The sequence below is a fragment of the Ipomoea triloba genome, chromosome 4, assembly GCF_003576645.1.
Source record: "Ipomoea triloba cultivar NCNSP0323 chromosome 4, ASM357664v1".
Classification (NCBI taxonomy): domain Eukaryota; kingdom Viridiplantae; phylum Streptophyta; class Magnoliopsida; order Solanales; family Convolvulaceae; genus Ipomoea; species Ipomoea triloba.
This window is the reverse complement of record NC_044919.1, coordinates 36172474-36200009: the sequence shown is the minus strand read 5'-3', so window position 1 is coordinate 36200009 and position 27536 is coordinate 36172474. Positions and strand designations below refer to the sequence as shown.

At 37.1% G+C, this 27536-nt stretch overlaps 5 protein-coding genes across 13 annotated transcripts; 2 read left to right on the top strand and 3 right to left on the bottom strand.

Moving 5' to 3' along the window:
• Positions 1 to 315: 315 nt before the first annotated feature.
• Positions 316 to 5225, bottom strand: LOC116017813 (GTP-binding protein BRASSINAZOLE INSENSITIVE PALE GREEN 2, chloroplastic). 6 transcript variants are annotated; one of them, XR_004097970.1, is made up of 5 exons: positions 4759 to 5098; positions 2836 to 4090; positions 2245 to 2412; positions 1224 to 1781; positions 316 to 833 (listed from the first exon to the last, which is right to left on the bottom strand). XR_004097970.1 is itself a non-coding variant. In XM_031258455.1 (4 exons), exons 2-4 carry the CDS (start codon positions 4060 to 4062, stop codon positions 1395 to 1397), a joined length of 1782 nt encoding a protein of 593 aa, XP_031114315.1. In that variant the 5' UTR covers positions 4063 to 4090; positions 5107 to 5225; the 3' UTR covers positions 929 to 1394. The 6 variants fall into 6 exon arrangements, 4 of the variants coding, with proteins under 4 accessions (XP_031114315.1, XP_031114314.1, XP_031114317.1 ...); XR_004097971.1 differs by having other exon boundaries at positions 316 to 815; XM_031258455.1 differs by lacking the exons at positions 316 to 833; positions 4759 to 5098 and adding an exon at positions 5107 to 5225 and having other exon boundaries at positions 929 to 1781.
• Positions 5226 to 6046: 821 nt separating this feature from the next.
• LOC116016764 (E3 ubiquitin-protein ligase SINAT2-like) lies at positions 6047 to 10380 on the top strand. Of its 2 annotated transcripts, none has more exons than XM_031257157.1 (4): positions 6047 to 6389; positions 7770 to 8109; positions 8703 to 9086; positions 9751 to 10380. In XM_031257157.1, the coding sequence occupies exons 2-4, from the start codon at positions 7888 to 7890 to the stop codon at positions 10072 to 10074; spliced, it is 930 nt and encodes a 309-aa protein (XP_031113017.1). In that variant the 5' UTR covers positions 6047 to 6389; positions 7770 to 7887; the 3' UTR covers positions 10075 to 10380. The 2 variants fall into 2 exon arrangements, with proteins under 2 accessions (XP_031113017.1, XP_031113016.1); XM_031257156.1 differs by having other exon boundaries at positions 6048 to 6389; positions 7788 to 8109.
• Positions 10381 to 11289: 909 nt separating this feature from the next.
• On the bottom strand, positions 11290 to 18202 carry LOC116017183 (histone-lysine N-methyltransferase ASHH3). Of its 3 annotated transcripts, none has more exons than XR_004097857.1 (16): positions 18076 to 18202; positions 17432 to 17510; positions 16791 to 16847; positions 16138 to 16267; positions 15819 to 15930; positions 15421 to 15520; positions 14815 to 14893; positions 14553 to 14724; positions 14380 to 14460; positions 14103 to 14280; positions 13544 to 13571; positions 13332 to 13422; positions 12856 to 12904; positions 12694 to 12775; positions 11791 to 11986; positions 11290 to 11602 (listed from the first exon to the last, which is right to left on the bottom strand). XR_004097857.1 is itself a non-coding variant. In XM_031257715.1 (15 exons), the coding sequence occupies exons 3-14, from the start codon at positions 16803 to 16805 to the stop codon at positions 12698 to 12700; spliced, it is 1113 nt and encodes a 370-aa protein (XP_031113575.1). In that variant the 5' UTR covers positions 16806 to 16847; positions 17432 to 17510; positions 18076 to 18202; the 3' UTR covers positions 11290 to 11602; positions 12694 to 12697. The 3 variants fall into 3 exon arrangements, 1 of the variants encoding a protein (XP_031113575.1); XR_004097856.1 differs by having other exon boundaries at positions 11791 to 11893; XM_031257715.1 differs by lacking the exon at positions 11791 to 11986.
• Positions 18203 to 19680: 1478 nt separating this feature from the next.
• Positions 19681 to 24306, top strand: LOC116016303 (cysteine protease ATG4A-like). Its single transcript, XM_031256507.1, has 8 exons — positions 19681 to 20398; positions 20504 to 20589; positions 20692 to 20742; positions 20838 to 21214; positions 22365 to 22503; positions 23542 to 23597; positions 23695 to 23765; positions 23874 to 24306. Exons 1-8 carry the CDS (start codon positions 19930 to 19932, stop codon positions 24089 to 24091), a joined length of 1467 nt encoding a protein of 488 aa, XP_031112367.1. The 5' UTR covers positions 19681 to 19929; the 3' UTR covers positions 24092 to 24306.
• A 103-nt stretch (positions 24307 to 24409) lies between these two features.
• LOC116016302 (probable E3 ubiquitin-protein ligase ARI8) lies at positions 24410 to 26459 on the bottom strand. The gene is made up of 2 exons (XM_031256506.1): positions 25329 to 26459; positions 24410 to 25245 (listed from the first exon to the last, which is right to left on the bottom strand). The coding sequence occupies exons 1-2, from the start codon at positions 26270 to 26272 to the stop codon at positions 24618 to 24620; spliced, it is 1572 nt and encodes a 523-aa protein (XP_031112366.1). The 5' UTR covers positions 26273 to 26459; the 3' UTR covers positions 24410 to 24617.
• Positions 26460 to 27536: the final 1077 nt, after the last annotated feature.

Here is a 27536-nt window from a genome sequence, read left to right as displayed (position 1 = left end):
TATCATCCTGCCTTTATTATTTTAAATAGAAAGAAAAGTCGAGTTGTGTTCTATATTCTTTGCACCAAAAAACATCAAACTTTGGACCTAGGAGTAACTAGGTAACAATTTAACCAAGTTATTTTATCTTATTGTTTGTTATTAAGGTAAATATTGTTCAAAGATTGGATGACTCTCCTAGGGAGGCAGTTATAAACCATTCTTCTCATTCATTAGTATCAACCTTTGTGTCACTTTATTGTGTATTATTCCAACTACTTGAATGGACTAAATCCATAGTTTGATATGAATACGCATAAGAATTGACCAGAAGAGGGTTGTTGATAGACACTGATGACTCCTCCCTTCGTATAACAGCAACAACAGCATTCCTTAAAATCCCCAAAAAGCTGCCACGTGCAGGAAATTGCTAGGTACAATGGCACGTGGCTAAAAGCACAACGAAACAAAAATCAGCACAGCCTATAAAGTCACTCAATTTTAACATTAGCGTCCATCCTCACTTGTCAAAAAAAAGTTGGCTTTCAAAAACAAAAGTGTGAGCTGATCAAAAAGCAAGCAAGCAAGCAATATTGTGAGGAAGAAGATGACAAACTCAAGCAGAATCCACAAAGGGAAAGGGGCTTCTTCTGCTGCTCATTCAAAATCATCATCCACCGCCGACGAAGAAGATGGGCAGCTAAAGCTCTACTCCCCGGAATATACAAAGCACCCAAAGGATAAGGCTTCTAGAGGCAAGGAAGGGGATGAAAATGAACAACATAATAATAAGCAAACAACACACCAGCACACCCAGCCCTCCTCGTCCTCCTCGGCTGCAGCAACAAACAAACCTGCCTCAAGGCTTTAGTTTCATAGATATGCAAAAACATAGCAGAAAAATGAAGAATCTTCTCAAGTTAGTTTGAATAAATAGGTCACCTTGACCTGGCTGTAATAACTTTCCTTTATAAGGTTTGCCTTCTTAACAAGGAAGGAGTGTATCATATTGAAATAGTAAACAACATCCTAACAAAACTTCAATTCAAAGGAAAAACGACTAAAGGACTCTGACACAACACAAGTTTTGAAAGCCACCCACCATATTGAAGCTAGTAAAGGACTGAGTCCTAACTCCTAAAGTTGCACAATCGGTTTTTCAATCCTATTCTTGCTCTTCAAAAACCAAGACTAGAACTCAAGTTGAGGAAATTGTACATGCATTTGTCAAAAAAGATCATTACCTATTGCTCCATGTCTGATCAAGTAACTAACAAATGCATTTTACTTCTGCTGAAGGCTAAAGCAGTATTGGAACTCTGATCTGATAGTTGAGTTGATGATGGCCGTGCACTGTGCACCTTCCAGCTTCGAAAGCAAATCCACTCAACTCCCATTATTGTTGCAACCCAAGCTTAAGTGGAGTTTGGAGCTGTATCAGCAGCAACTGTTGATGATGGAGCAAATTCTGTTGCCATTGTGTCACTCAGCCTTCTCTTCTTCTCATTAGAGTGTTGCTTATTTTTAGTACGATCAGCCCTTGACACAATTTCAGATACTGAAAAACCTGCAACTTCAAAGTTATGCGCTCTGTAAGGAAGTAAGGCATTGCGAACCACAACATCAACTCCATCATATGTCCACACTCCCAATTGAGCCTCTCCTCTAAGTCCAATGGCAAACCAACCAAGACCAGAGGCAGCAATATCTACAGAGCTCGAATCCCATACATTGCCACTGACACGGAATTCTTTTTTCACCCACTCACCCAGCTTTGCAACACGATCTCCTCCAATTGGTGGCTGAAAGAAAGGCAGAGAGAAAAAGACATTCAGTAATGCACATACATACAGAAACATAGGCTGTCAACAGAAGCATGGCATCATACAAGATGAGCACTATCAAATAGGGTCAAGAACTTACACAAAATACCCCAGTTCAGACATTCTAGCCATTGGAGTTTCTCTGTGAGACCCCACTCATTCAAAAGTATATGGTTTCAAATATGCCATGACATGAACCATCCATATACTACTCATATTCTTCTAGATGTACGGCAAAAAATTTACTCCAACACTCAGAAGGTTAATTTAAAATTTCCCTCAGTTTTTTCTTTAAAAGGTTAATGGGCATGCTCTCTGGCTAGAAGTGAATTGTTTACATTACAAAACGAAAAAAGCATTTTGTAACAGTGTTATAATCAAAATGGATATTGTTTCAATAAAAGCACGGAAAACTTTACTAATTGACCAAATCAAATAATACCTGTAACTGATGGCCGAAATGTTCTTCCAACATTTCGCTTGCATTCTCCGTCTTTCCCATATGAAGTGGAATCAGAGGAGATGCCCAGACTGTAATGTATATAGAATCAACTGATAATTCTTCTACATCCAGCCTCATTAGCCCACCAATGTGAACTGAATATCCTACCTGTCAAAACCACATAATGAAAACACCAATACTACAAATGTATAAGCAAAATGTAAATCTACAAATAGATGGATGCTTGGTGAATCCATCTATTAGCATTGAGATTAAGCATAAAAATTCCTTCCATATTTTCACTCTTTTTCTCCCTTTCAAGCAGATGAGGGGTAGGGGCATGGATGAGTCAAGAAATGCCCATTGTTTAGGCATCATGGAGGAGAGGTCTGTCAGGGTATGCTTTGATGAAATGAGTAACTAGCATTTTGAAGCTTCAATTGAAATCTGAACATAATGATTAGAGAAGCAGCAATGTAAAGCATCCACGCAGAGTTCCAATGGGTACCCAAAGGGGAACACAATAATTCTCATTAATCAAATTGAGGAAAAAGAAAATTAATTCAAACAGTTGGGCAAAGATCGCCGAACCTTGATCCTATATGTCCTGGGCTTTAGCTCCTTACTCATATGAACTAGCTTTTGCTCCTCCCTAGTCAATCTAGTTGAGATCTGATGAGGGTGCAAAAGGCCTGGAGTGTCAAACAATTTGGCATTCTTTGGGAGTACCCCTTCCACTCTCAGTATCCCCAATGTAGTCCCAGGCACAGGTGCCTCAGTCAAATGAGTCACCTTCCTGCCAGCACATTTCCCAATTGCATTAATCAATGTACTCTTCCCAGCATTCTGTGCACCTACTGCCCATACATGCCCTCTTGGCCCAGACAACGCTACCACATCATTGACCAAATTATTCACACCCCAATTCCTGATTGCACTCACCAAATGTACGCTGGTCAACTTGATTGCGCCACCCTCCCTAGCCCTTGTTCTAACCCAATGTTCAAGCCCAGTAGGTGATATTGAGCTAGGTAAAAGATCAATCTTTGTCACCACCAGCACAATCCTCGGCACATTCCCTGATTTCCCTTCCTTCCATGCCCTAGAGTTTTCTTCAATTGTCTTTGAAACTAGCTTAGCCACTATCCTAGGAAATGACCCATCAAAATCTGATGCATCTACCACCATCAACACCACGGTTCTTGCCCCAGTTACTGACATCAACCTCCTCCCAACTGTGTGATCAAAATCAAAATCTGGCAACAAATTCTCAACACTTGGGTCTTTCACCTTCCCATAGTGTCTCAAACTATGACACCTAGCACAAACCACAGGCTTCTTGGGGGGCATCAAAGTCAGCCTTTCAACATTTTCTTCATTTTCTGGTTCTACCAGCTCTTTTAAGAGTCCTGACTTGAGGGAATTCGAGATATCTACCTCATCAGCTATAGGATTTCTATCAATGGGTGCCTTATAGTTGGGGGATTTAGTTGATGGATTGATGAAGTAACCAGGTTGCTTAGGTTCAGAGTTTTGCATGGTAACACCACAGCCAGGGCAGATAGGGAGGGCTTCTGAAGTGGCTTCGTTGTAATTTCCATCTCGGCTGAGGAGTGAAGCTGGAGAAGACAGTGCACAGAAGGTTCTGAGGGAGAATGATGGGACTAGGGTTTTAGCAGGGTTTTGGATATGAATGGGTTGGAAGGTTTGAATATTGGGGAGGCAGTTAGAAATGGGGTCTGTGGAAGTATAGGCGGAGAAACAAAGTGGGCTTAAAAGCTTCTTGAGCTTGGATGGTGACAACTTTCGAACTATCATCCTGCAGTCACTCTTCAGTGAAGGTTTTCTGCATAACCAAATGAAAGATGCTTTAACTTTGCTGCTTTTCTAATTTTCCATATTGTAAATCAGAACATTTTTCACAAATGAAAAAACCAAAAAAAAAATTAAAATTAAAATCAACACATAATAAAATATTATTACTTTTTTTGTATAAGAATTTCATGATTAAAAGGCAAAAATCTCCATTTTAGAAAACATTTAAAAAAATGAACTTTTTCAAAAAGATTTTATTATTTATGTTTGGCAAACATATTATAAGTTCCATTAAAGGGCAGATAAAATTGTTTGGATATTTTACAAAAATTTAGCAAAGAAGATATGGAATTACTCTTATTGTGATACTACAAACCGATAAAGTAAGCCAGATTTTTGGTAAAAGGTATTTGCATAATTGATCATAATTTTTTGGTGCACCAGAGTAGAGAGAACATTAAATTCTCAGTGTAATGTTAGTGTCAATAATTGTCCTACTACTATTGAAGCAACAGAGATGATTTGAGCATCTATTAGATATGTTGATGACAACTCTACATCAATGTCCCAAGAATTTTATTCATTCTGCCTAAACTATGTATATAGATTGGGGAGAAAAGTTTCTGCAGCAAAACTGTAGAAAAAGAATTTACAGAAATAAAAAAGGAATACAGTAATTTAACATTAGGATGAATCTACCTATTGCATACTTGAGAAGTAGACACCTTTACTTACGAGCTTGCAAGTTTCCAACTTGTGAGTATTTAATTAGTTCTGAAAGTGTTATTGTTCTACAGCTGATTATGTCTTTGTGTCTTCCCTTGAGTAAGTACAATAATGCATAAATGCATTATCTTATCAGCTCGAACTTCTATGACTCATAAGGTATAAAGAAAACTGGGCATGTCACTTGAAAATTCTGTATGCCAATGAGGAATTTTATCAAACACCTTACAATCATCATTCATGTCATTCCTTCTCAATTTTCCAAAACCCGTCCACACCATTAATCACTGATCAGGATTGTGGGGAAAAGAAATAACTTACAGGAAACTGCTCCAATTGTTGTTCAGACTATGGAGTTGTACGAAGAAGAAAGCCTTTGAGAGTTGGAGTGGAGTTGCAGAGACAAGTCTGTGGAGTAATGCTAGAGTTTCAGAATTCGTGGGCTTACGTTTTGGGCTTGGCTTTGTACAGTACGAATTGCTTAAAATTAATGGGCTTGGGCTCTGTCATGGGTTGACTTTTTATGTGCACCATGTTCTGGACCGTTGGATGATGCACCATCAAATGGTGTTCAATGTTCTCAGGTCCATTCAACTATTCGGGACCTTACACTGTGGCCGAATACAATATACCTACACATATTTGTTACATCAAATACTAAACATTAGAGTTAAAATACTCTGTAATTCTATTTTTACAAACTAAACCCTATAATTTAAATTCTCACATTATTCAATTCTCATGAAGTAGCAATTCCTTTTACCCTAATTCTCTCATTATAACCAAATACCTTGTTACAGTGTGTATGAAATAAATTTAATTCGTGTGTAATAATCTTAGAAAAGTTGCCAAGGACCTTGTAGTCCAGTGGCATCAAACCCTTCCCTTTTTACAAGAGGTACTTTAGTAGGTTGAAAAAATAGTTATGAATTACATTGTAATAGAGTAAGTAATACTAAAAAAAAAGTTATGTTGTACTGATTTTGACATTCATATATAATTTTTTAATAAATTGAATAATGGATAGAAATCTTTCCACCCCAAATTTGAGATTTGACATTTTTACCATCAATATAAAATCATTTATCATAAACAATTAAACAAATACATAAAGGTGGAATGATTTGGAAATAAGAGAGAAAAAAAAAGTTGCATAGTTTAGTGAGAAATGATGAATTAATTAAGCAAGCAAAGTGTGTGGTGTATAAAATCCAGAAGAGCACTAGAAAAAGACGAAAGATTAGGAAGAGGATTCCGGACACGTAAATGAAGGAAAAACGGATTTTAAGGATTTTGCTCCACCTCACTTACTATCTTCCATCTACCCCATCCATATTCCTGTCCCTGTCGTGCCTTGTTCGTGAATTCAATCAGGTCCCAATTATTGATTACTCTCACAAAGAAAATGGGTTGATTACTGATTAGCTTTCCGGCCTTTTTAAACACAGGGGTTTCCATGTTTTGACCGAGTTTTTTTCCCCCATTTCCACTGCCTTTTTGGGTTAATAATTTTCCATGGATTTTCTTCTTCTCTCTCTCTCCCCACAACTCTAATTTTGGAGGCTGTTCTTGGAGGCTTCAGCTTTCAACGCTGAGAATTGCAGGTTTGATTTTGTATTTTGGAAAATGTGCAATGTGTGATGAAAATGGTGGGGATCTGGTTGTGTGCTTTGGGGTATTTTTGAATTTAAAGGATGTGATGTTATGAATTTCTTGGTTGGGCATTTGAAAATTGGATGGAATTGTTTGAAATATGATACTTTTTTTTTTTTTTTAATTTAGGAAAGTGTGGTTGGAATAGAAGATTGCGGTGTAAAAAATTGATCTTTGAATGTTTTGAGTGTATTTTGACTTTTTCCATTTTTGCTAATATGACATCAAGTCAAGGCTGACAAAACCTAAAAATTTCTGTTAATTGTTCTTGGTTGAGGTTCAAAATAAAAAATCCCATTTTGGTGTGATTCTTTTTCTTGGATTATGGATTTACCGACAAACAAAAACCATACTTTGATGCGATGTTCAAGCAGTATTTTCAGTTTCCTTTAAAGGAAGGAAGATATTCTGTTTAACGTTTTTTCGACGCAACTTTATTTTCTGTGGAGTCCCATGAATCCGAGGAGGATCTTTCTGTTTGAGGTAAACTGAAAACGAATTGCATCTTTATGACCAAAGCTCCGAAACCCCCCAATTTTGTGGTAGAAATTAGGATTACAACTCTCTTTTTCTTCTTTTTTTTTTTTTGTTGAAAAACTTAGGATTACAACTAGGGCTTTTTCATGTCAAACAGAACAAAAGCTTTTCCTGATTAAAAGAGAAACAAGTTCTTGAAAGCATGCCAGTGTACTGTAAGGGATAGTTTTCTTGGTTTATAGGATGGGTATAGAACCTGCACAGTTGCATCTTGTGCTAGATATGGTGGTTAAGAATACTACGGCTCTATTTGACATACCTAGCTTATAAGTTAGTTGCTACTAGCTTATTTTGAACTGCTCATTAGGGTAGTGTTTCAAAATAAGGTATTATTTTAAGCTCCATGCTTTATCAACAGAGGTTATAACTTAATTATAGTTTAAAATAAGCTGCCAAACAAAGCATGCGTCCCTGTATGCTTTTCAATGTCTCATCATTTATATTCTCTGTTCAATGTGTAATTACAATCAGATTCTTGTTGATTAGATTGGGCTAGTTTTGGCATCATTGTAACTGATATTCATGTGAACAATGCAATTACCTTACCTGTTGTGGTTTTTTACTTTAAATGTTCTTGCACATGTTGCTTCTATTCTTTTTTCTGGGGTCGTCTTTGTCAAGTATGTATAGTTCTATGACTAATATTGATTGGTGAAACAGACAAGAAAGGCATCCTTGATAACTTTCCCAAAATTGACTTCATAATGTTCCTTGAAGAATAAAAGAATATTGCTCTTCTTCTTTTTTTTTTTTCCGATAGACGACTGGTCTTGTATCTAATTCAATTAAGATAGGTATTGTTGGCTGTACAGGCTCAATTCATTCAAGGACACTAGAAGAAGATTTAGAGTTGAGGCGGGATATACAGTGCTAAGAACTGCAAACTTGCTGTTTTTATTTTGGTTGTAACAAATGGCTCCAGGAGGCAACAATTACCAGGACATTGTTGATTCCCGGACTGCATTTGCTGATTATGGTATTGCACCCGAAAGTTCCGAATTCAAAGGTTCCCCTTTTCGAAAATCTGTATCTGTGGCTGTTGGTGGGAAGCATGGAGCTGGATCGAATACTGCCGTCCATGAACTACTGGAATGCCCTGTTTGTCTAAATATGATGTACCCGCCAATTCACCAGGTAGGTTTTTCCCCAAAAAAAATGCTTTCAATTCAAAGGGAAGTCCATTGAGAAACACTTGTAATTACAAAAAGACACCTGACCTGGCTGAAGAATTAAACCGGATTAGACAGAAAGTTGAGGATAGATAAAGGGTATGTATGTGTTTTGAAGAAACTACAAGTATTTGATCTATTAAGGCACTAATTATTATTATTGCATCTTTTGTTTATCCCCAAAGAATAATATGCCTCCTATATGGAGTTTCTCTTGCCCGCGATCAACTAATAAAATGCAATGCAATTGAGATCCGTATTCTTTTACTGTTTTCTTTGATAGTAGGAGTCGGTCACTATCCATCCTAGAATTTGTAAACATTAAAATAGGTTAGGTGTTGCCTTCTCTGTTAGGATAGATCAGATAATAAGTAGTACATACATGCTTAAAGATTGTAACTGCAATCGCAAAATTATTGTAGTGCTTCAAGTCTAGACATGGTAAAACTTTCAATTTAATTTATTTAATAATAATTAAAGGGTGTTTTTAGTTTGGGTAAATACTTATACATATCCGAATTTTAGTATCAGTTATGTGATTGTTTTCCTTTTGTTCAGTGTCCCAATGGCCATACTTTATGCCAGAAGTGCAAGTCAAAGGTGCATCTATGTCCAATATGCCGCCATGATCTTGGAAACATTAGATGTTTGGCGTTGGAGAAAATTGCAGAATCGCTGGAACTGCCTTGTAAATATCAGCTGTTTGGTTGTCAAGATATATTTCCTTATCATAGCAGACTGAGGCATGAGCAGAACTGCAAATTTCGCCCGTATAGTTGCCCTTATGCTGGCTCTGACTGCCCCGTTACTGGTGATATTCAATTCCTCGTCTCACACCTTAAAGATGATCACAGGGTTGACATGCATGATGGATGTACCTTCAACCATCGATATGTCAAAAACAATCCCCAAGATGTTGAAAACGCCACATGGATGTTGACGGTAACTGCTCTCTCTCTCTCTCTCTCTCTCTCTCTCTCTCTCTCTCTCACACACACACACACACACACACACACATTTATATGTGACCTCATCCCACACAGACACACACTCAAGAGGAGACCCGAGACTGTATATGTTTGATGCTTAAACAGCCTGCTTGCTATGACTCACTTGGAACCAGTTATTACTGTGTGTTATTCTGTAATTTCGAGTTCTGTGTGATTATTATATCGCCTAGAATACATAAACTGCCTTGAATCCTTGGCTGTTAGAATCAAGGACTAAATCGAGAAATATCACTATAGTCGAGGACTAAATTGGGTAAAACCACTATAGTTGAAGACGAACTTGGGTTAAACTATTGTAATCGAGGACTAAATTGGGTATTAATAGAGGTGAAATTACCAAGCTATCTTAACAGATGACTCAATTGAATAAAATCATCTAAGTCCATGACCTAATTAAGCACAAAAAGTGGTTTATGACTAAATCGAGAAAAATCACTATAGTCAAGGACTAAATTGGGTATTAACTGCCTTCAGTACATAGCTTAACCTTACTAAAACATGAATAAAATCGGAAACCACAATATACTACTACGAGTGAAATTTGTTGGATGTTTCAGAAATCTATGGCATTCATTCATATATGATATATGGAACAGGTTTTCAACTGCTTTGGTTACCAGTTCTGCCTGCACTTTGAGGCATTCAGCCTGGGAATATCACCGGTGTACATGGCATTCCTCCGCTTCATGGGTGACGAGGAGGATGCGAAGAAGTTCAGCTACAGCCTGGAAGTTGGTGGGTTGGGCAGGAAACTAACATGGCAAGGAGTCCCAAGGAGCATACGCGACAGCCACAAAACCGTACGAGATAGTCTAGACGGACTGATCATTCAGAGAAGCATGGCGCTGTTCTTCTCGGGGGGCGATAGGAAGGAGCTGAAGCTGAAGGTGGCGGGGCGCATAAGTAGAGAGCAGCTGTAAAATCAGAAAGCACACTCACTCACTCCCTCTTTATCTGCTTCTTTGATTGTAGCATAGTTTGGCACACTAGTTCTAGTTAGTTAACTGCTGATTGGATTGGTTTGTATAGGGTTTTTGTTTGTCCTGTATAAGGTGGTCTGTAGATTGACCTCACCTCAATCAGCTCTTGTACAACTCCCACTTCTTCTTTTCAGATCTTAATTTGCAGGCAGTGAACATATTCTCTCCCCTCTCCCTCACCTTTCCCATTTTTCTTTTTTAGACCACGATGTGTTCTGAATAGATCCTCTCCTCCTCACTTTGGCTCCCACTTCTCTTGCTTTATATTATTATGTTCAGTGTTATGGTATGTGCATGTGCGTGGGTGGGGGTGATGATTTATGATATCCAACGGTGGGTGTATATTTGTTGGTTTTGATGCATTAAAATTTTCGTTTGCACTATTTATAAAAGTCGAATGACCTATTTGACTCTTATCTTGAATTATAGTATTTGTGAAAAAAGGCTAAGGTGAAACTAGGCAGCGGAATTGGACAAATCTCTTGCGTGGTGCCAACAAGAGTGAAGGGAAAGAATATCCGTTTATTGGGGAGTAGAATTGACAATTGATTTAAAAATGATAGAAGCCAGCACAGCAGAAGTACCAATGTTTTGTGTGGTGTGTGAACTAGGTTTAGGTTTTATGCAATTATGCGACATGTGTACCTAGTGGGGTGGTGCGAAATGTACAGCTGGCAAATTTAATGGTGGATTGTTTTTATCAGAAAACCATTAATGGTGGCTCAGATCAGATCTGGCCCTTTTTTGACTCTCAGCTTTTTATTAAAAAAGCAACAAAAAAAATAAAGATATATAGCGTTTACGATACGTAAACGTTTCAATTATTTAAACGTCGGGAGTATCCAAAATTTAAGGCTGCAAAAGTTCTTTTGTGGTACTGCAAGTGATTCAGCAAATCTAATAATGTACTCCTTTAGCCCAACGGTCCCTGCTAACACCCTTTTACTAGATTTTTTTTTTTTTTTGGAAATTACAAATTGGAGGGGAAACCCCAGGCTGAGGGAAAAGAAACAAACAGCCTACTCTGTCTCCAGCATGAGATGTTCACTCACGACTCCCATTTGATCATTACACACAAGATTATCACAGCCAGGGAGTGGGGAAACAAAAATAATACAAGGCTCCCTCCTATTAGCAGCAATCAAAGCCAAAAAACAACACAAATCAAGCAAATTCATTGGAGTCACAACAAAACTGTTTTACCTCTTGTGTTAGTCTTTTGCCTAATGTTACATTTGCTATGGTTACACGAAAAAGAATAATATTACAATTTCAAATAATCTAGAAAGTCACTTTGAATGAATGAACCACTATCTCATGCTTTTATTGACAAAGGGCTACCAAAGTACAATTATACAATTGGTACAGTACAACAAAGGATCCACCATCAACATTTATGAATCCCCCCAACACAACTTTGTTTGCCAAAAGGGAGCTATGCCACTTAACTTTGTATTCGTTGCCGATCCTGCAATACAAATGCAAGCAATCATTAAAATGTTAACAAGCCATAAAAAAAAAAATACAAAATGGTTGATCTTTCTTTGCTTCTTTAATTATTGTTTGGGGGAAGTATTGAAATTGAAAGGTGGCAATAAAGCAGACAGCTTCTATCCTGGAACTCAGAATATGGCATATATCATGCACCCAGCTTACCTTGTATGGTATGGCTTGAAGCAAATGTTCATTGAAATTGTAAATGGTCTTCATTACAGTATGGTCGTTTCGAGTGAATTGTTAATGTGATTAACATCATTCCCTATTTCAATGAAAATGACTTACAATTACATTGTACATCATTCTGGGGCATCCCTTGTGAGGTATGCCAGGTTTCACATTATAATTTATATTCCTGGCACATGTAATTTAGCACATTAAATGACCAAACTGACCAATGGAGCTCCACTTATAAAACAAAAAAGGAAGATTTGCTAGAAAACCCAAAATTTTGGTACTGGGAATCTGAAATGGATGAAATAACCTATTTGGACCAGTTGTTTAACGTAGAGTGAATAGCAATATGTATTACAGGAAGCATCTATGTTCAATCGCTGACTTCATACAGAGAGAATACCAATGAGACAGTCAACACTGCAGAATTCTAGAATGACTTGTACTATGTAACTCTAAGGATTTCAACATGATCAGATTATGTTCAGAGAAGGGACCAGCATAAAGTTTCAATTTATGCAGAACTATGTGTAAGGCCAAGGTTTTGCTTCAGATAAAAAGGGCATTTACTTGGGCTTGGGGGAAGGATGGTGGGGGATGACCCTTGTTAGTTGGATTAATAAAAATTTCTATTTGCTAAAAAAGAAAACATGAATTTTTTTTTTTTATAGAATCCAATGAATCCATCATTGCTCAATGAAATTTCAGTATTTTTTACTTTTGATAGAAAAATGGAGGCAACATTTTGACATCATAGAGATACTTGGCAACTCAGCTTGTTTAACAGAAATCACTGTCATAAACAGGATTTTCCAAATATATTCCAGCAGACAGGAAACATGAGCACCAAGTTTTAATGGTTACAAGATAAGACAAAATTAGAGTTACCTAATTACACAGAGAAGTTGCATAATTGCCAATCTTCTCTTGACAAGTCAAGATACTCCGTCTTGCCATCTTCAAACATGATCTGTCAAAAAAAATAAAAACATATTGAGTTGAGCCTAATCAAATCTAGTTTCAGTTATACATGATCTAATGAAATCTTACCAAATGTTTTCTTGTGGTACTATCAAACTGTTTTATAATTCCGTAAGACCTGAAATAAAGCCCATTGGAAGTGCATTACACAAGAATCCTAACATCAACCCCCATTAACATTTTCTTCTTCACAGTTCCACTTTTTCATCATGTGTCTATACAATGCCACTCCACTATGAGGGGCAGATCCCACATATAATACTCCATCATACTTTTCTAAATTGCAATGCAAACCTAAGAAGAGTACACTAAACCTAACTCCAATTTCTTGCCCTCCCTGGGATCTAGATTATGTTCACTGGGAAAGTGTGATTGGAATGTACCCAATTGTGTACCCATATCTGGAGGATTAGTAAGCATCTACCATACAGATTCCTTCAAATGTTAAAAGTCCTAACAGTAAATACCACTTTGATCCTTCGACTATAGTGACACTGTTAGTCCTTGACATATTAAAAATAGAAAGAGTAGAGAGTTAGGCATACCTCATATCAGAAGAGCGACTTATTCTAATGATTTGACCGATGCAATTACGCGTAGACCTTACTCTTTGAGCAGAATCATTACATGAACTACCTGAACAGGGAAAGAATACAAACTAAGCCACATGCTCACTGTCCAAGGTTCAATGAAATATTACATTGTGAAAAGTGAATTGAGTAAAAAAAAAAAAAAAAGATAAGAAAAAGCAGTTTACCTGCAACACGAGCGCCATTTGGATATGCCTTCATGTTTAAAATATAAAATAGAAAAGGAGATAACAATTAGCCCAAATTCACCCCAAAAGGTTACATTTGCACAGAAATATTAATTTTCTTTAAAGGATCGAATAAATTTTTTCAGAAACCGAATTAGGATCAACTGGCTAAATCTTGTAGCAAATCTTAAAGGTTAGCCAAGTGGGAAATTAATTAGTGCAACTATCAGTAAAACCATCAAAACATACATCATTGAAAAAGAAAAATTACTGAATGTGAGAAAAGATAGAGCAAAAGAACCAGTACAGGAGAAAATAAAATATTTTGTTGTTGCTACTAGAGATTCTATCCAAAAAAAATGGAGAGAGAAATAAAGGAAGATGATTGTCTTTGTCAAACATTGAATTACCAGGTCAAACATTCAGCAAATCTACTGTAAATTTGGCTAGGAACTTCCAAATTGAATGATTTAACAGTGTAGGACTGACCTTGGGAATCATATTCTCAGTTCTGTCATGGTAAAAAAAAAAAAAGAAAAGAGAGAACTATAACGGCTACCTGTCTTGCAGACAAAAGTGTTCTCACTTTGGGAGAAGTAGCTGCCACCTGACAGGCCACTAAATGCAATGCAGCATCTGAAGAGGAAATCTTCGGCTTGGTTGGTTTGACACCAAGTTTTCGTCTACATCCTACAGCTCCACAGTGGCAATCCTGATCTGCACCAAACTGTACAAACCTGCTACACTTTTTAGACAAACATACAAGGGATGCTTTGAAAAGATAAGGACACTGATAATAACAACAACAACAACAATAATAATAAAATCACCCCTACTGATAATCATAGGTCAGATGCTCTCCCTTTTTTATGTCACACGTAGCAAATATGCCTATTCTTGTTTCACCATCAATCATCCTAAAAGACAATGCCATGTAAGAAATTGAAAAAATTAAAATAAAAGTTCCAAATATACCAGTCATGAAGATATATACAGAAAAGAAGCATACCACTTCTGCATCTCGGTATTTGGACAACAACTGTGATTAATGTATCTTGATTTGTTTCCCTTATAAGTTGCATCAATAACCGTATCCCGATTAATTTCACACAAGTAAAAATTAGTTTCCCCAAGGTGTTTCATTTTCCAAAGTCTCTCTTCACATGTCTTATCATCAATAACTGCAACAAATTTTCTCTAGGTTAGTGAACAATACTCTCTGCAGAATATTAATTATGCTTTCAATAATATATAAAAACTTAATCTCTCACCTTCCCCAACATATTCTATAACAAACTCTCCTTGCTTAATATCTTCATCTGCAACAATTCCTGATCCACATTTCTCAGTCTGAAAGTTGCATTGCCACAGTGAGAGTAAACTCAGTAAAGAGGGAAAAAAGGTTAATGTTTGCAGATATTTAAATATATTAAAAATAATAAATAAATTAAACTATGATATCAAAAATACTGATATAAATGGCAGAAATAATCTGGCTGCTGGATGAAAACATATTATCATGTATGCCCAGTAACCAATTTCTCCAACCAATCCTTTTGGATTAATAGAAATAATAATGTCAGAGACTCAGAACGTAAGTATCTTCTGGATAGTTTGTGTTTGTGTGTGTTTTATTTTAAATTCTTCCATTCCTAAAACAGCATCTGTTCAAGAATTGAGTATGATGAATGCATGGAATTATACTTGCTATGCAAACTTAGGATTTAACATTTGACTGCTCTACAAGGGTTAGATCCTTGTAAATGCCCAGGTAAAATGAACTGAACAAAAAACAGGATTTAAAGGATAAGGATCTAACATGCCAGTAATAAAAGTTGCTTCTGGTAACAGGACTTTAATCCCAAAAGTACGTATACCTTCACTATTTTCATCTTCTTGGCAGCACGTTGATGGAAAGGTTTATTGAGGCATGAACCTCCACATTTACATCCCGATGAGCAGCTAGACATTAGCATGCTGGTAGAGTATAATAAACAAATAACTAATCATAAATGGAAGAAGAAAATTGATATTAATATATATTTTCAAACTTAAACTTAAAGAAAAATATCTCATCAGACTAGATTCAACATTAATGGGAAAGGGGAGGGGGGATGAAAGAATCATCAAATCAAACTAGTGAATTAAAGTATGGTTTGATTTTAGAGTGTTCCTAAGGATCAAAACCGTGGAGTTATGTGAAACCTAGTTTCAAATGTCATATATTACTTTCATACACCAGACTACAACTGAAATTTAATCTATTGAGTCTCACCTGCAGAGGCAATCCCTACCGCACACATCAGAAGATCCAGCCACTGAGTTGCAGGAACAAAATATGCCATCATCTTCCAAACGCCTCTTAATCCTCTTAGTGAGATATATATCTTAATTAGTTAACATACAAACAGTACACAAAGGATGGAGCAGAGCTAGCCATAGAAAGAGGAAAAATTTTCAAGTCAAAGATAAAAACCAAACACTTAGAAATAAAGATTACTTGAATAGAAAATACTGTAAGCCATCTAAAGCAAAGCAAAAGTTGATAGTAATTGGCAATTTGGTATATTAACGCTATAATTTAACAAGGATACTGCGTTTTATAAAGGTGTATGGCACAGGCTGCCACTTATTTAGCCAGTCAGGAAGTTCAAAGTCAACAGGATCTCCAATTTCTGTTATCAATTTGCTGAATATGTTTTCAATACCACTAGTAACAGCACCCTGGTAAGAAATGGCAAAAAGAAGCCATAAGATGTAACTGAGGCATTCATTGGGAAGTGGGAAGTGGGAACACATGTATATGGCCAAGCTTGACCAGATTAACAGCATTAAAAAATAAATGAACATGGAAACTTGCCATTGTGTAGTTTAAGGAAGAATAACTAAAAAAGTATTGAAGGTATAAACAAAAGGCTAATACAAGTTAAAAATAAAATAGAAGTGATTTAGGTGTAGGAATCAGATATAGATCTCCAACATGAGGATTTCCTATAAGATGCCCATGTACTTTTGAGAATCCCTGTGAAGTAATCATGTCTGCTAGATATGTGTCCAGTTTTTGTCTAAATATTCTATATCACATCAAATTTCGGGTCCTAAAATACAAATTTTTGTTATTGGCTTCTCATCATGGTATGGGAATAACATTTTCAGCCAATATCATACAAACATGCATTTAGCTAGCAAATAGTACAGGAAATATGTTGAAGAAAAGAAATAAAATAGAATCAGTCTCCAGATGGACCTTCATGGCAGGCATGCCCTTAGCTGTTGATCAATTACAATGACAAGTACGTATTGCCTACAATAGTAATAAACGTCAGTCCATAGAGGAGGAGTAAATAGACAGATAATACAGCTTCAAGCAATTCAAATGGTCTCTTTAAAATATTATAACACTGTTAGATGTTCAATATTTGCAGACAAGAGCATAATATCAATCTTTAAAAATCAAGGTTAAATATTGGATAAGCAAAAGCAAACTTTATTTTCAAAAATAATAATAATAAAGCATCAGGATTACTGAAGCATGTGATTCATTAAAAAATCCAATGTCTTATTCTAGTTTATTGAAATACAAAACTACATAAGCAACTAAGCATACATAAGATCAGTCCTTTTGACCCAATTTTCTACATAGCCTCATATAGTTGACTATAAATGGTTCCCTAAGTTACCACATTATTCATTGAAACTCTACATTGCAGTTTAAAGTGAGTGGAATACCAGATCAGTTTACAATGAAAGTTCAATTATTTCAAGAGAATTATAATTTCATCATTACTTTTAAATTCATCAGGTCAACAACATTTTGAATGATCCAATCTGAAAGATAACCATTACAGAACACTATAACTATGAACTCAGCACATTTCCTGGAATTACCTGAAAATTTATTCAATCAAGTCATCATTTATCCTGCTACAGTGGTTTCACAATGAGTTTCAGCCCTGTTTTGAGGTACCTAAACACCATAATGAAATCCGAAGCAACTATTTGACTACACCCCAAAAGAAAAAATTTAAATGCACATAAATAATCTAAATTCAATTTTTTTTTTTTTAAATGTAGAAGATAAAGAAGGAAAGGGGGATCTCATAATTCCGGCCGTCATGAACAAATGAACAATTATATGATTCAACCGAACTTCAATTTCAACAATTGCGCCCAATAACCAAAAGTGAGCATCACGGTGCATGTGTTGCAGACTTCTAATACCTAATGCTTATTATAAGTCTAACATATTTTAAGAACTAAAACTTCAACACTACTTCAAAAACGCAGAAAACAAAATCTTAAACGAAGATGAAGAATTGAACTCGAGAACATTACAAACCACGAAAGAATTAAGAAATTTGAAAACTGGCCCTCATTTGATGCGGAGAAATCGTAGAATGAAAAATACTGGGAAAATTTTGGATCTAAGTTCCCAGAAGAGGAAATGAACTAGCCTTCAACCCTAACAACGATAAATGACAAAAGAAAAATGGGAGAAGTAAACAGAGAACGAATAAGAAGAAGATAATTACCCAGTGAGTTGCGCCGGTTGAGCAGTTTAACTCCTGGGGAATGAACGGGAGGATGGAAGTACGGACACAGAGGAGAGAGGCGCGGGATAGTTGGATATGGAGATTTTTGGATGTTCGGTTTCATTTCGCATTTATACCGAGTACAAAATAAAATAAACAAAAACGGTAATTACTCATCAGTTATCTATATTTTTTGTGTAACCGTGTCTCAATTATCTGGAAGGCCATCCTCTTCGATCTTCATTTGGTGTTAGGATTAGGATTATATGTTATAATGTTATATAACTATATATAGATATAGATTTTAAAAAAAAAACAATATATAGATAACAACTTTTTTATGAAAATGTTGGTTTGAGTAGTCTTTTAAAATTTAGTATTTTGAAATTAAAAAAAACTTATTAACCGAATACTTATACTGATTTTTTAACCAAGTCAAACAATTAATAGATGTCAAATAAGTCAAAATTAGCTAATAGACTACTTATTTAACAAATAGAGCATATATCGTTTCTGCAACTATACATTCTTCTTAGAGTTAATTCTAGCAATGATCCCCGACTATGTTGATTTTCCAAAATTGATCCCCGTATTCTTCTTAGAGTTTTAGATTAACAAAGAATATTTGTTTAAATAATACGCAGGGAACCTGGTTTAGAAATGCAACAAGTGGAAGAGTTTGCAAATTGAATTGTTGCGGTCAATGATTGAACAGTCGGAGGTTCAAATGATGATTGTGCTAAGGTTGGTATTCCACAAGCGATGTTGTTGCCCTCGATTGGTGACCTGATTCCCAAGATCATGTAGAGTACATTTCCGATGTTTAGGAGTGGAAATTGTGATAATAGTTTTCTAGAAAGTCGGGTGATTATGACCTCAACACTTGATGTTGTTAAATCAATTAATGATTACATGAGTAACATGTATGAAGCGGAAAGTATAATATAATTGAGTTACAATACTGTATGTAGGTCTGAATCGAATAATAAAGTACTGACAAATGTGCACACACCTAAGTTCTTAAATGGATTGTGAGCAACTGAGCATATGACATACTTAATCACTCATTAACATTAAAAGTTGGCTCACCTGTGATGTTGTTAAAGAATATAGATCACTTACTTTGACTATGCGATGGTACTAGGTTGGTAGTTACCAGGTTTTCAGAACATGTTATAGAAGCGAAAATAATATCAAGTAATCATGCAAGTAGAAGGGTGTTGGTTTCTCGGATGACTATGCCTCATTTATATCAAAGATTGCCATTCAAGTTCAATAGAAGATAAAATGACCAATTTATTGTCTAATAATTTGAAAATCAAACAGAAATAATCAAATATTTTTAACTTAATAATTGAAACTACAATATTTGAGTGATTTGATTTTTTTTTTTGAAGACAAAAACTTAATTCATTAAATCATGATGTAGACAGTTTACAAGGAAATCATTGATTTTTAATCGTTAGATTTTTTGATTGGTCGGATTTTTTTCTCACCCATATGTATATACATGAGTAAGTTACTAGTTACTAGTTTTATAATAATAAAGTCCATTTAGATTAGAATCATGTTTTTAGCTGTACTCTATGCATTTGTCCATCGAATATCGGCCAAAGCTTCACGCCACCAAACATTGGCTGACTACGAAACCTAAATCATCATCATTAAAATATCACAAGCTTCCAATTCAAATATTCTCCTTTTCTCCATCTTCCTCTTCTTCTTCTTCTTCTAATCTAACTTAACTATCTTTGCTCGATTTCAATCATTGTTTTTTATTTTCAAGAAAGAAAGCTAGTTGAATTCTTGTGGGGTCTGGTTTCCCTGATGTCCTGAATCACTGTGCCCTTTTTGATGCCGAAGAAGAGTATAATTGGAAGCATCAGCAGAAGTTTCTCCGATTCCAATTCGCTGGATAGGGTTCCGGGTTCGGGACAGAGTTTTGCTTCATCTTCTTCGGCAGACCAAAGGCATTCTTTTTGGTCGGGCTTTAGGGTATCTGCTTTCTCAAGCTCGGGTACTACGTCAGCTGAGCACTCGAAAGGGTCTCCAAGAAAAGGGGCGTCTAGTTTGATACCAAAGCATTATGCGATTGGTTGGACTTCGGCCTTGAGAAGAGCGATGAACAGTGGCTCAGTGTGGAGAATTTTAGGTTTAAACAAAACTGGGATTCCCTCAGTCTCCAATACTGACATTTGGCTTCTCGGCTGCTGCTATAAAGTTGCTCAAGATGATAGTCCATCCACCGATCCGACTCAGAGCCAGGGATTTGCTTCGTTTGTCGAAGATTTCTCATCGAGGATCTTAATCACTTACCGTAAAGGTGAGACTCTTAATTTTAATTTTTTTTTTTGAAAACATTTCGTTTAGAATTGAATTTTAAAGGAAATTAATGGTATTTTTGTGCGCGAATGATTATGAATCTTAGGGTTTGCCCCAATAGGAGAGTCCAAATATACTAATGATTCAGGTTGGGGTTGCATGCTTCGAAGCAGTCAGATGCTTGTTGCTCAGGTAGTGCATTATTGTGTGCCAGTTTAGTTTTTTTTTTTTTTTTTTTTTTTTTTGCACAAATTCTAAAAAGGAAGATCAAGGTAATTATCTGCTTGGTCACAGGCATTGCTTTTCCATCGACTAGGAAGATCATGGAGGAAGTCTTTGGAGAAGGTAATGCATATCCAGCTGGATCTCTTCATACCTTACTGCTTTTTTACTGACTGTTGAAATATGGTATGATAGAATTATATTTTTGTGATTTGCAGTTGCTTGAGCAAAATTATTTGGAGATATTGAACCTTTTTGGTGATTCAGAGGAATCTGCTTACTCTATCCACAACCTTCTTCAAGCTGGAAAGGCATATGATCTTTCCCCTGGTTCGTGGGTTGGCCCATATGCAATGTGTCGCACATGGGAAACACTGGTGTGCTGTAAGAGAGAGGACGCTGAAAATGCAGACCTGTCACGGGTGGCTATCTATGTTGTTTCTGGGGATGAAGATGGAGAAAGGGGCGGTGCACCAGCCCTTTGCATTGATGATGTCTCAAGGCGATGCCTCGAGTTGTCAAAAGGCCAAGTTGATTGGGCTCCTATAATTTTGTTGGTTCCCTTGGTCTTAGGACTCGACAAGATTAACCCAAGGTATGGCCCAAATGTGAATGTCTTTATAGTTTCGTTTGCAGTTCAGGAATGATTTAGAAGCAATCATCTAATCCCCTTTTATTTTCACATTCAATTATAGTCATGGTCCTATTATGATTCAACAATGAAGAAAAATGTAATACCTTGAAGTTCATGTTAATTTTAATTGTGAAGTCCTTGATCCATCTATACTTCAGCAATAAACTCTTAGCTTTTATATCCTGATTTAAGTGGTAATAGAAAATGATGATTTGCTGGCTCACGAAGGCTGCAAGTAGTAAACATTTTGGCCAATGCAGATCCTTCTTTTATGCGTAGTGGATACTTTAAATATAATTGTGTTATTGCATCAGCTAGAAATTAAGGTTTACATGTGAAGAATTTCTGGAACGAAAGAACCTTTTACCCTTATATTTTGACTTTCTAGTCATACTTTGGTTGTTGTAACATGCGGAGTAAATAATTGTCCAATGCTGAAAATGATTAAAGATTTCAGGTAATAATGGTCAAGGTGAGAATATTGTACTGATTATATTGTTTTTGATTGAATAAATTCTTAGCACAAATTAGACGACCTACATTGTGGCTTACTAGTTACACGTTTAAAATGGGACATCATGTGTGTAACAATTGGAACATTTTAACAATTAACTTCTACAGAGTATATTACAAGACGGGAGGAGTTTGAAAGGCTTTTGGCCAGGTAGGGGCCTTCTAATCCATGGGATGTTTGACACAAAGTGAAGCATAGACTACCGGCACAACCTTGGAAGAAGAAATTCTTTATTATCATTTTTAGGTTATGCAATTTATAAGTAATTAATTGAATTTCTTGGACATTATAATGCTGACCTAAGAATCTAAGATATTTGTCTAAGATGGGATAAGCTATCTATACTTCTTGCCTTAGTTAAAGAGCCTCTTAATTTAATTTTACATCTCAAGCATCATCATATTTACTATGTGGCATTATCTTTGTATCCATTTTCAATGCCATTCATCCTGCGCATGGTATGGGAAAACTTATATACTAGGTAAGAATATGAATGCTGTAGGTTGTATATGAATGACTCCTTAAGGGTGGTGTATACGAGTTGTTTTTCTCATTCTTTTTCCCTTTTCCCCTAAAACATTCATTCTTTGTTCCTAGGTATCTTCCCTTGTTAAAAGCTACATTCAGCTTCCCCCAAAGCCTGGGAATCCTTGGTGGTAGACCTGGAGTCTCAACATACATTGTTGGCGTGCAGGATGATCAGGCATTTTATCTTGATCCACATGAAGTTCAACAAGTAATTGTTTATCTTATTCTTTATTTTTGTAACAGTTAATATGTCTTCTTATTACATATCCCAATATGTGCTCCTTTCCCTTCCCTCCCCCACCACCACAACTCCCATGGGATGGGGTTGTGGTGCTGGTGTTAGCTCTCCTCAGATGCTAGCTAACCTCTGATGGATTTTTCAGTTGTCAGGTTGTTGGGATTTTTTTTTCCAACTGTTTGAGAACATACACAATATCTGTTCTTTTCTTGGTTGAGTAAACTTTGAATCTGTATAAGGTCTTGTGGAGTTGTGGGATATAGTATTATAGTGCATATTTTCTCATCTGGTTATCTTGGCATATGGGGTAGGTTTTTAATTTGGATCCACCATTTTAGCTTTTGGAACATTCCTATGCATGTTAATGTGATATTAATTCCCCTCTTTAGTGACATCTTTCATCTGTCATTTTTTGTTCCCTCTAAGGGGATGGACTATATGTGTTTTTATCTCCTGCATTTTGTTTGAGTATGGCTTCTTCATGGTGGCTATGCCACATATGTACGCTGAAGTGGCTGATTTTTTCAATTATCACTTTCTGAATACACTTTTATGAGTGTCATGAGGCTAAATTGTCCTTTTTTGGGATTTACAAATATTCTGTGGTCCTCAACTGTTCATGAAATATTCCAATCCCCTTTCCACACCTCAAGAATTTGTACGTTTGTTTCTTAGTTTGTCTCCCACCGTCCCCCTCCCCTTGACGTAAGAAATTAAGGGAGGGAAATGGTATAAGCACTTCAGCAGCTACTGGGGTTCACCTATTTGCACTTTGCAGGATGGGATTTGTGATAGGTGCAGTGATTGAAACTTGGGATAACATGCTGCCTATTAGAATGTGGCCAAGTCATATTCTTCCTTCTAGAGCAGTGGTTGCATTATTTGGATTATTGGGCTTCTTCAAATATTTGCAAAGTTCAATCTTGTGCATTTCGTTATTGTCTATGCTTTGTATGATATTTGTTGCCTAGAGAGTCCATCAGTTCATGCTACTGGTCTTGTTGGCAGGTTGTTGATCTTGGGAGGGATAATTTAGATATCGACACTTCATCTTACCACTGCGAGTAAGCCCTTGCATAATGATTTCTTCATTCTCATCCTCGTATATTTGTTATTTTGATTTTCTTATGTACGATCATATCCTCTCGGTTCCAAATACAGTGTTGTGCGGCAACTCCCACTTGATTCCATTGATCCATCCTTGGCTATCGGGTTTTACTGCAAAGACAAGAGTATGCTCTGCTTTCATGTTTCTCTTCTTTTATTCATTCATTTAAACAGATTGAAGCTGAAGCATTGGCTGTAATGTTCACCATTGAGTTTACTTTTGAATTCGTTAGGTGATTTTGATGATTTTTGTGCACGAGCATCGGATCTGGTTGATCAATCAGGTGGGGCTCCACTGTTCACCATAACCGAGACTCGGAATCCCTCCATGCCAGTCCAATATCAAGATATGCAGGGCGAGGGGAGTGCAGAAGGATTCAAGTCATTTGACGCAACCTCCATTGGTGATTCAGAGAACGGTAAACAAGAAGATGAGTGGCAACTTCTTTGAAGCTGGATCTGTGTTTGTATTTCCTGCCCTATTCTACCCTACCCAATTCTCAGGGGAGAGGAGGGCTGAAAACTGTAAAGATAAACAACACGTATTAGGCTCTCTTATTAGCTTCAGTTTGAAATGTTGTCATTTTTTATTGATATTTTTGGAACTTGAATGATATGTGATATTCATTACATTATTTCGGAATAGATTTTATTCTTTCCTTTCAATTATTCGAGTATGTTGAACATTGAGGAATGATAGCTTAGTTCTGCAAGCAAGCTGCGATGTATGAAATCTCGACAGGTAGAATCTAATAATGCTCCATGGATGGATTTTTTAAATGTTGTGGTCATTTTTTTATTTATATTTTTGAAACTTGTGCATGATAACGATATTCATTACATTATTTCTAGTTAAAATGACACTTTATTCTTATAGCACTTGTGCGTGTGTCTCTAATGCTCCAGTCAATCCATGCAAAATTTCCGATCGCTGAAACCCTAAACCCTATTTCCTACTCGTCTGAATGTTAGATAGATCACTGCTTCAATCGTTTGTTCGCGTCCGCGACATCAACAACATTGTCTTCGCTTTCCAGAGGATTGTTCTCCAGCTCTGCAACCAATTTCTCAAAGAATCCTTTGGTAACAGAAGTGAGATTGCAGAGCTTGCGGCGAAAATTCTGGAATTCCTCGGAAGGCTTCGCCGACGACAGGTAATCTTCCACCTCTCTCTCCGCACAGTGGTGGAGCTTCTCCAGTACGCCCTCCGCCTCGCCTTGGGAGTACTCGAAAAGCTGCTTCCTCGCCGCCGCCTCCTCCGGCAGGTAGTAGCCGTAGGCGTAGGTCCACTTCAACACGCGCCGGCACTCCACTATCTGCTCCCACGCCTCCACCAGGAACTTCACCTGGGAAAGCGATTCGCTTTGAATTTTGCTTAGCTTTTGAATGTCCTCCCCTCGTGACCGTCGCAAGTCCTCAACCGCCTTCTTCCTCGACCTCTCGTTCCCCTCCCAACGCTCGTAGTGATGGATGTACTTCCCCCACATCTTCTTCGCCTTCTCCCGCCTCGTCACCTCATCCTTATCCTTATCCTCCCTCTCCCTCTTGTACCGGTTGCAGTCGTGCTCGCCCCACCCGCCCAGGCATAACCAACAAAACTCGTAACTACATAAAATATATTAAATATTAGAAACTAATATTCATTATGTGATTTAATGTTTTTGTGATTATTTGGAAATTCTACTTACAAACAAGGTGCAATGCAAGTCATGTGCATGCATCCATGGTTTTTCTCGATTGGGCGTTTACACTTGGGACAGAGCTTGGAATGGGAAAGCAACCAATTTGTGTTCTCGGCTTCGGAGACATTCTTCATCATCCACTTGGCGACGGTGCCGCAGTCCACCGGGCGGTGATTGTCCTCCGAGCAGTTCCAGCAAAAAGTATGCGAGCATTCACATACAACGTCGTAGTAATCGGCGTTCCACGTATCGAACTTCACGGCGAAATCGCACCCGGGCCCCGTGCACCATTTGATCATCCGGTTTTGCTCCACGTAAGACCTAAGGAGATAATGCCGATACTTAGTTATGTCTTCCTCATCAGCGACCGATTCAACCGTCTCCGCCACTACGGCGGCGTTGCAGCCAACCCAGGGGCAGCGGAGCTTGAAGAGGCAACCCGGCCCGTCCTTGATCAGCGATTGAATCCACGATTTAAAACACGCGATGCAGAAAGCGTGGCCGCAGCCGCAAGAGGCGGCGGTGCTTTCGGAGAGAGGATATTCGTCGCCGCAGATTTCGCACCGGAATTTCTCGCGCTTAGAGAATCGGATCGGCGAAGTTTGGCTCTCCGGCAATAACCCCACCGCTTTCCGGACCTTTTCCTCATCCGCGAACCATTCCTCCGGCACCTTGCTCACGCTCCAACTGTACGCGAGTAGCAAAACGCAAGCGTCCCCTCTACGCAACGAAAGTGTACTAGAGACTTTGTTAATGTCGTCTTCGAGGAGTACGCGAATGTCTTCCTCCTTCAATATACTGTAACTTGGCTTTCGAGTAAAAGAATCCTCGCCGCCGTCTTCGTCGGAACCCTCATAATCTATGTTGTCACTGTGATAGAAATCTCCATCATCTACGTCGGAATCCTCATAATCTATGTTGAAATCTCCATCATCTACGGAGTAAGCCATATCCGAATTGACTTGCTGATGCCAAAACCTTTGATGGCGGCGGCTTTTTAATTTGAACTCCGACTGGTAATCTAGGAATCCCAAAATTGATTTTCTTGTGTATTACGTTAAGGATTCCAAAATTACTAGAATTCTAGATTTCTAGGGCGAAGGAATAATGAGGAGGATATTCACAGAATCATATATAGTACGGTGGAGACTCTTCATTTTTATATTTACATCATCAATAAATAATGAAAAAAAGTAAAATAAATTATCCAACTCATCGTCAAAATATAATTGGTCACTATTCACTAAACGAAAAAAAAAGGTAAATTAGGTAATTCTATAAAGAGTTAATTTCAAGCTAAGAATAATTTTTTATTGTTGATATTTATTAATTTTTATTTTTAATTGGACAATAAATGATTTTTTAATTATTGAATATTGATATTTTTCAATTTTCATAATCCACTATTGATTTTGTTCTAAATTTGTTCATCCAGCTAAGTATTCATTTAGTAAATATTAAATTTAAGATTAATAATGCAAAAATTAGCTAGAATTGCCTCTTCAAATTTGCATATTTAAAGGCCATCAAAAAGAATAATATAATTGTCTCAATTTTTTTGCAAAAACTTATCACTATCTTGGTCCAAATTGTATTATGCATCATTAGCTGAGATTGTTGATGTTTCACAACCTCACATCCAAGCTGCCAGGAGTCCTGATCAGACATATGATCATTCACCCAGTGCAACACCTGACTAATCACTTGACCATGCACATAATGAAGATCTTCAGCCTGTTAGAAGGTCTACCAACCAGAAACAAACTCCAACACTACATCTGCCATAAGCCCACAACGTAACTCAATTGTAAGATCCTCTCTCCATGACATGTGTAAAGTCATGACTTACAGTAGACTGTCATGAATATTACATGTCACGCACACTGAACCAAAAGAAGTTACAAAGAGGCAGTTCAGTATGAGTGTTGGATGAAGGGGCCATGGATGATGAAATTGCAGCATTAGATAGCAATGACACTTGGCAATTAGTGGATCTACCCTCTTCCAAGAGGCATATTATAAGGTGCAAGTGGGTATACAAGATCAAATATAAGACTTATGGAGCCATTGATTGATACAAAGTAAGACTTGTGGCAAAAGGATATACACAAACACTTGGTATTGATTACCGGACACCATATCTTTAGTCCAGTGGCTAAAATGACTGCAATTAGAACACTCTTGGCTATAGCAGCAGCAAAGGATTGACATCTT

What these genes read in the sequence shown, in the direction of transcription:
- LOC116017813 (XM_031258455.1), bottom strand. Translation starts at nt 4,062, where the DNA reads ATGATAGTTCGAAAGTTGTCACCATCCAAGCTCAAGAAGCTTTTAAGC. An exon ending in CCAGGACATATAGGATCAAG is followed by an intron (nt 2,413 to 2,835) that starts GTTCGGCGATCT and finishes TGGTTTTGACAG; the next exon opens with GTAGGATATTCAGTTCACAT. An exon ending in ATTTCGGCCATCAGTTACAG is followed by an intron (nt 1,782 to 2,244) that starts GTATTATTTGAT and finishes CCTTTCTTTCAG; the next exon opens with CCACCAATTGGAGGAGATCG.
- LOC116016764 (XM_031257157.1), top strand. Translation starts at nt 7,888, where the DNA reads ATGGCTCCAGGAGGCAACAATTACCAGGACATTGTTGATTCCCGGACT. An exon ending in TGTACCCGCCAATTCACCAG is followed by an intron (nt 8,110 to 8,702) that starts GTAGGTTTTTCC and finishes CCTTTTGTTCAG; the next exon opens with TGTCCCAATGGCCATACTTT. An exon ending in ACGCCACATGGATGTTGACG is followed by an intron (nt 9,087 to 9,750) that starts GTAACTGCTCTC and finishes TATATGGAACAG; the next exon opens with GTTTTCAACTGCTTTGGTTA.
- LOC116017183 (XM_031257715.1), bottom strand. An exon ending in AGAAGATGAAAATAGTGAAG is followed by an intron (nt 14,894 to 15,420) that starts GTATACGTACTT and finishes TGCAACTTTCAG; the next exon opens with ACTGAGAAATGTGGATCAGG. An exon ending in GTACCACAAGAAAACATTTG is followed by an intron (nt 12,776 to 12,855) that starts GTAAGATTTCAT and finishes TTTTTTTGACAG; the next exon opens with ATCATGTTTGAAGATGGCAA.
- LOC116016303 (XM_031256507.1), top strand. Translation starts at nt 19,930, where the DNA reads ATGCCGAAGAAGAGTATAATTGGAAGCATCAGCAGAAGTTTCTCCGAT. An exon ending in GTCAGATGCTTGTTGCTCAG is followed by an intron (nt 20,590 to 20,691) that starts GTAGTGCATTAT and finishes GCTTGGTCACAG; the next exon opens with GCATTGCTTTTCCATCGACT. An exon ending in GTTTTACTGCAAAGACAAGA is followed by an intron (nt 23,766 to 23,873) that starts GTATGCTCTGCT and finishes TGAATTCGTTAG; the next exon opens with GTGATTTTGATGATTTTTGT.
- LOC116016302 (XM_031256506.1), bottom strand. Translation starts at nt 26,272, where the DNA reads ATGGCTTACTCCGTAGATGATGGAGATTTCAACATAGATTATGAGGAT. An exon ending in ACTTGCATTGCACCTTGTTT is followed by an intron (nt 25,246 to 25,328) that starts GTAAGTAGAATT and finishes TATTTTATGTAG; the next exon opens with TTACGAGTTTTGTTGGTTAT.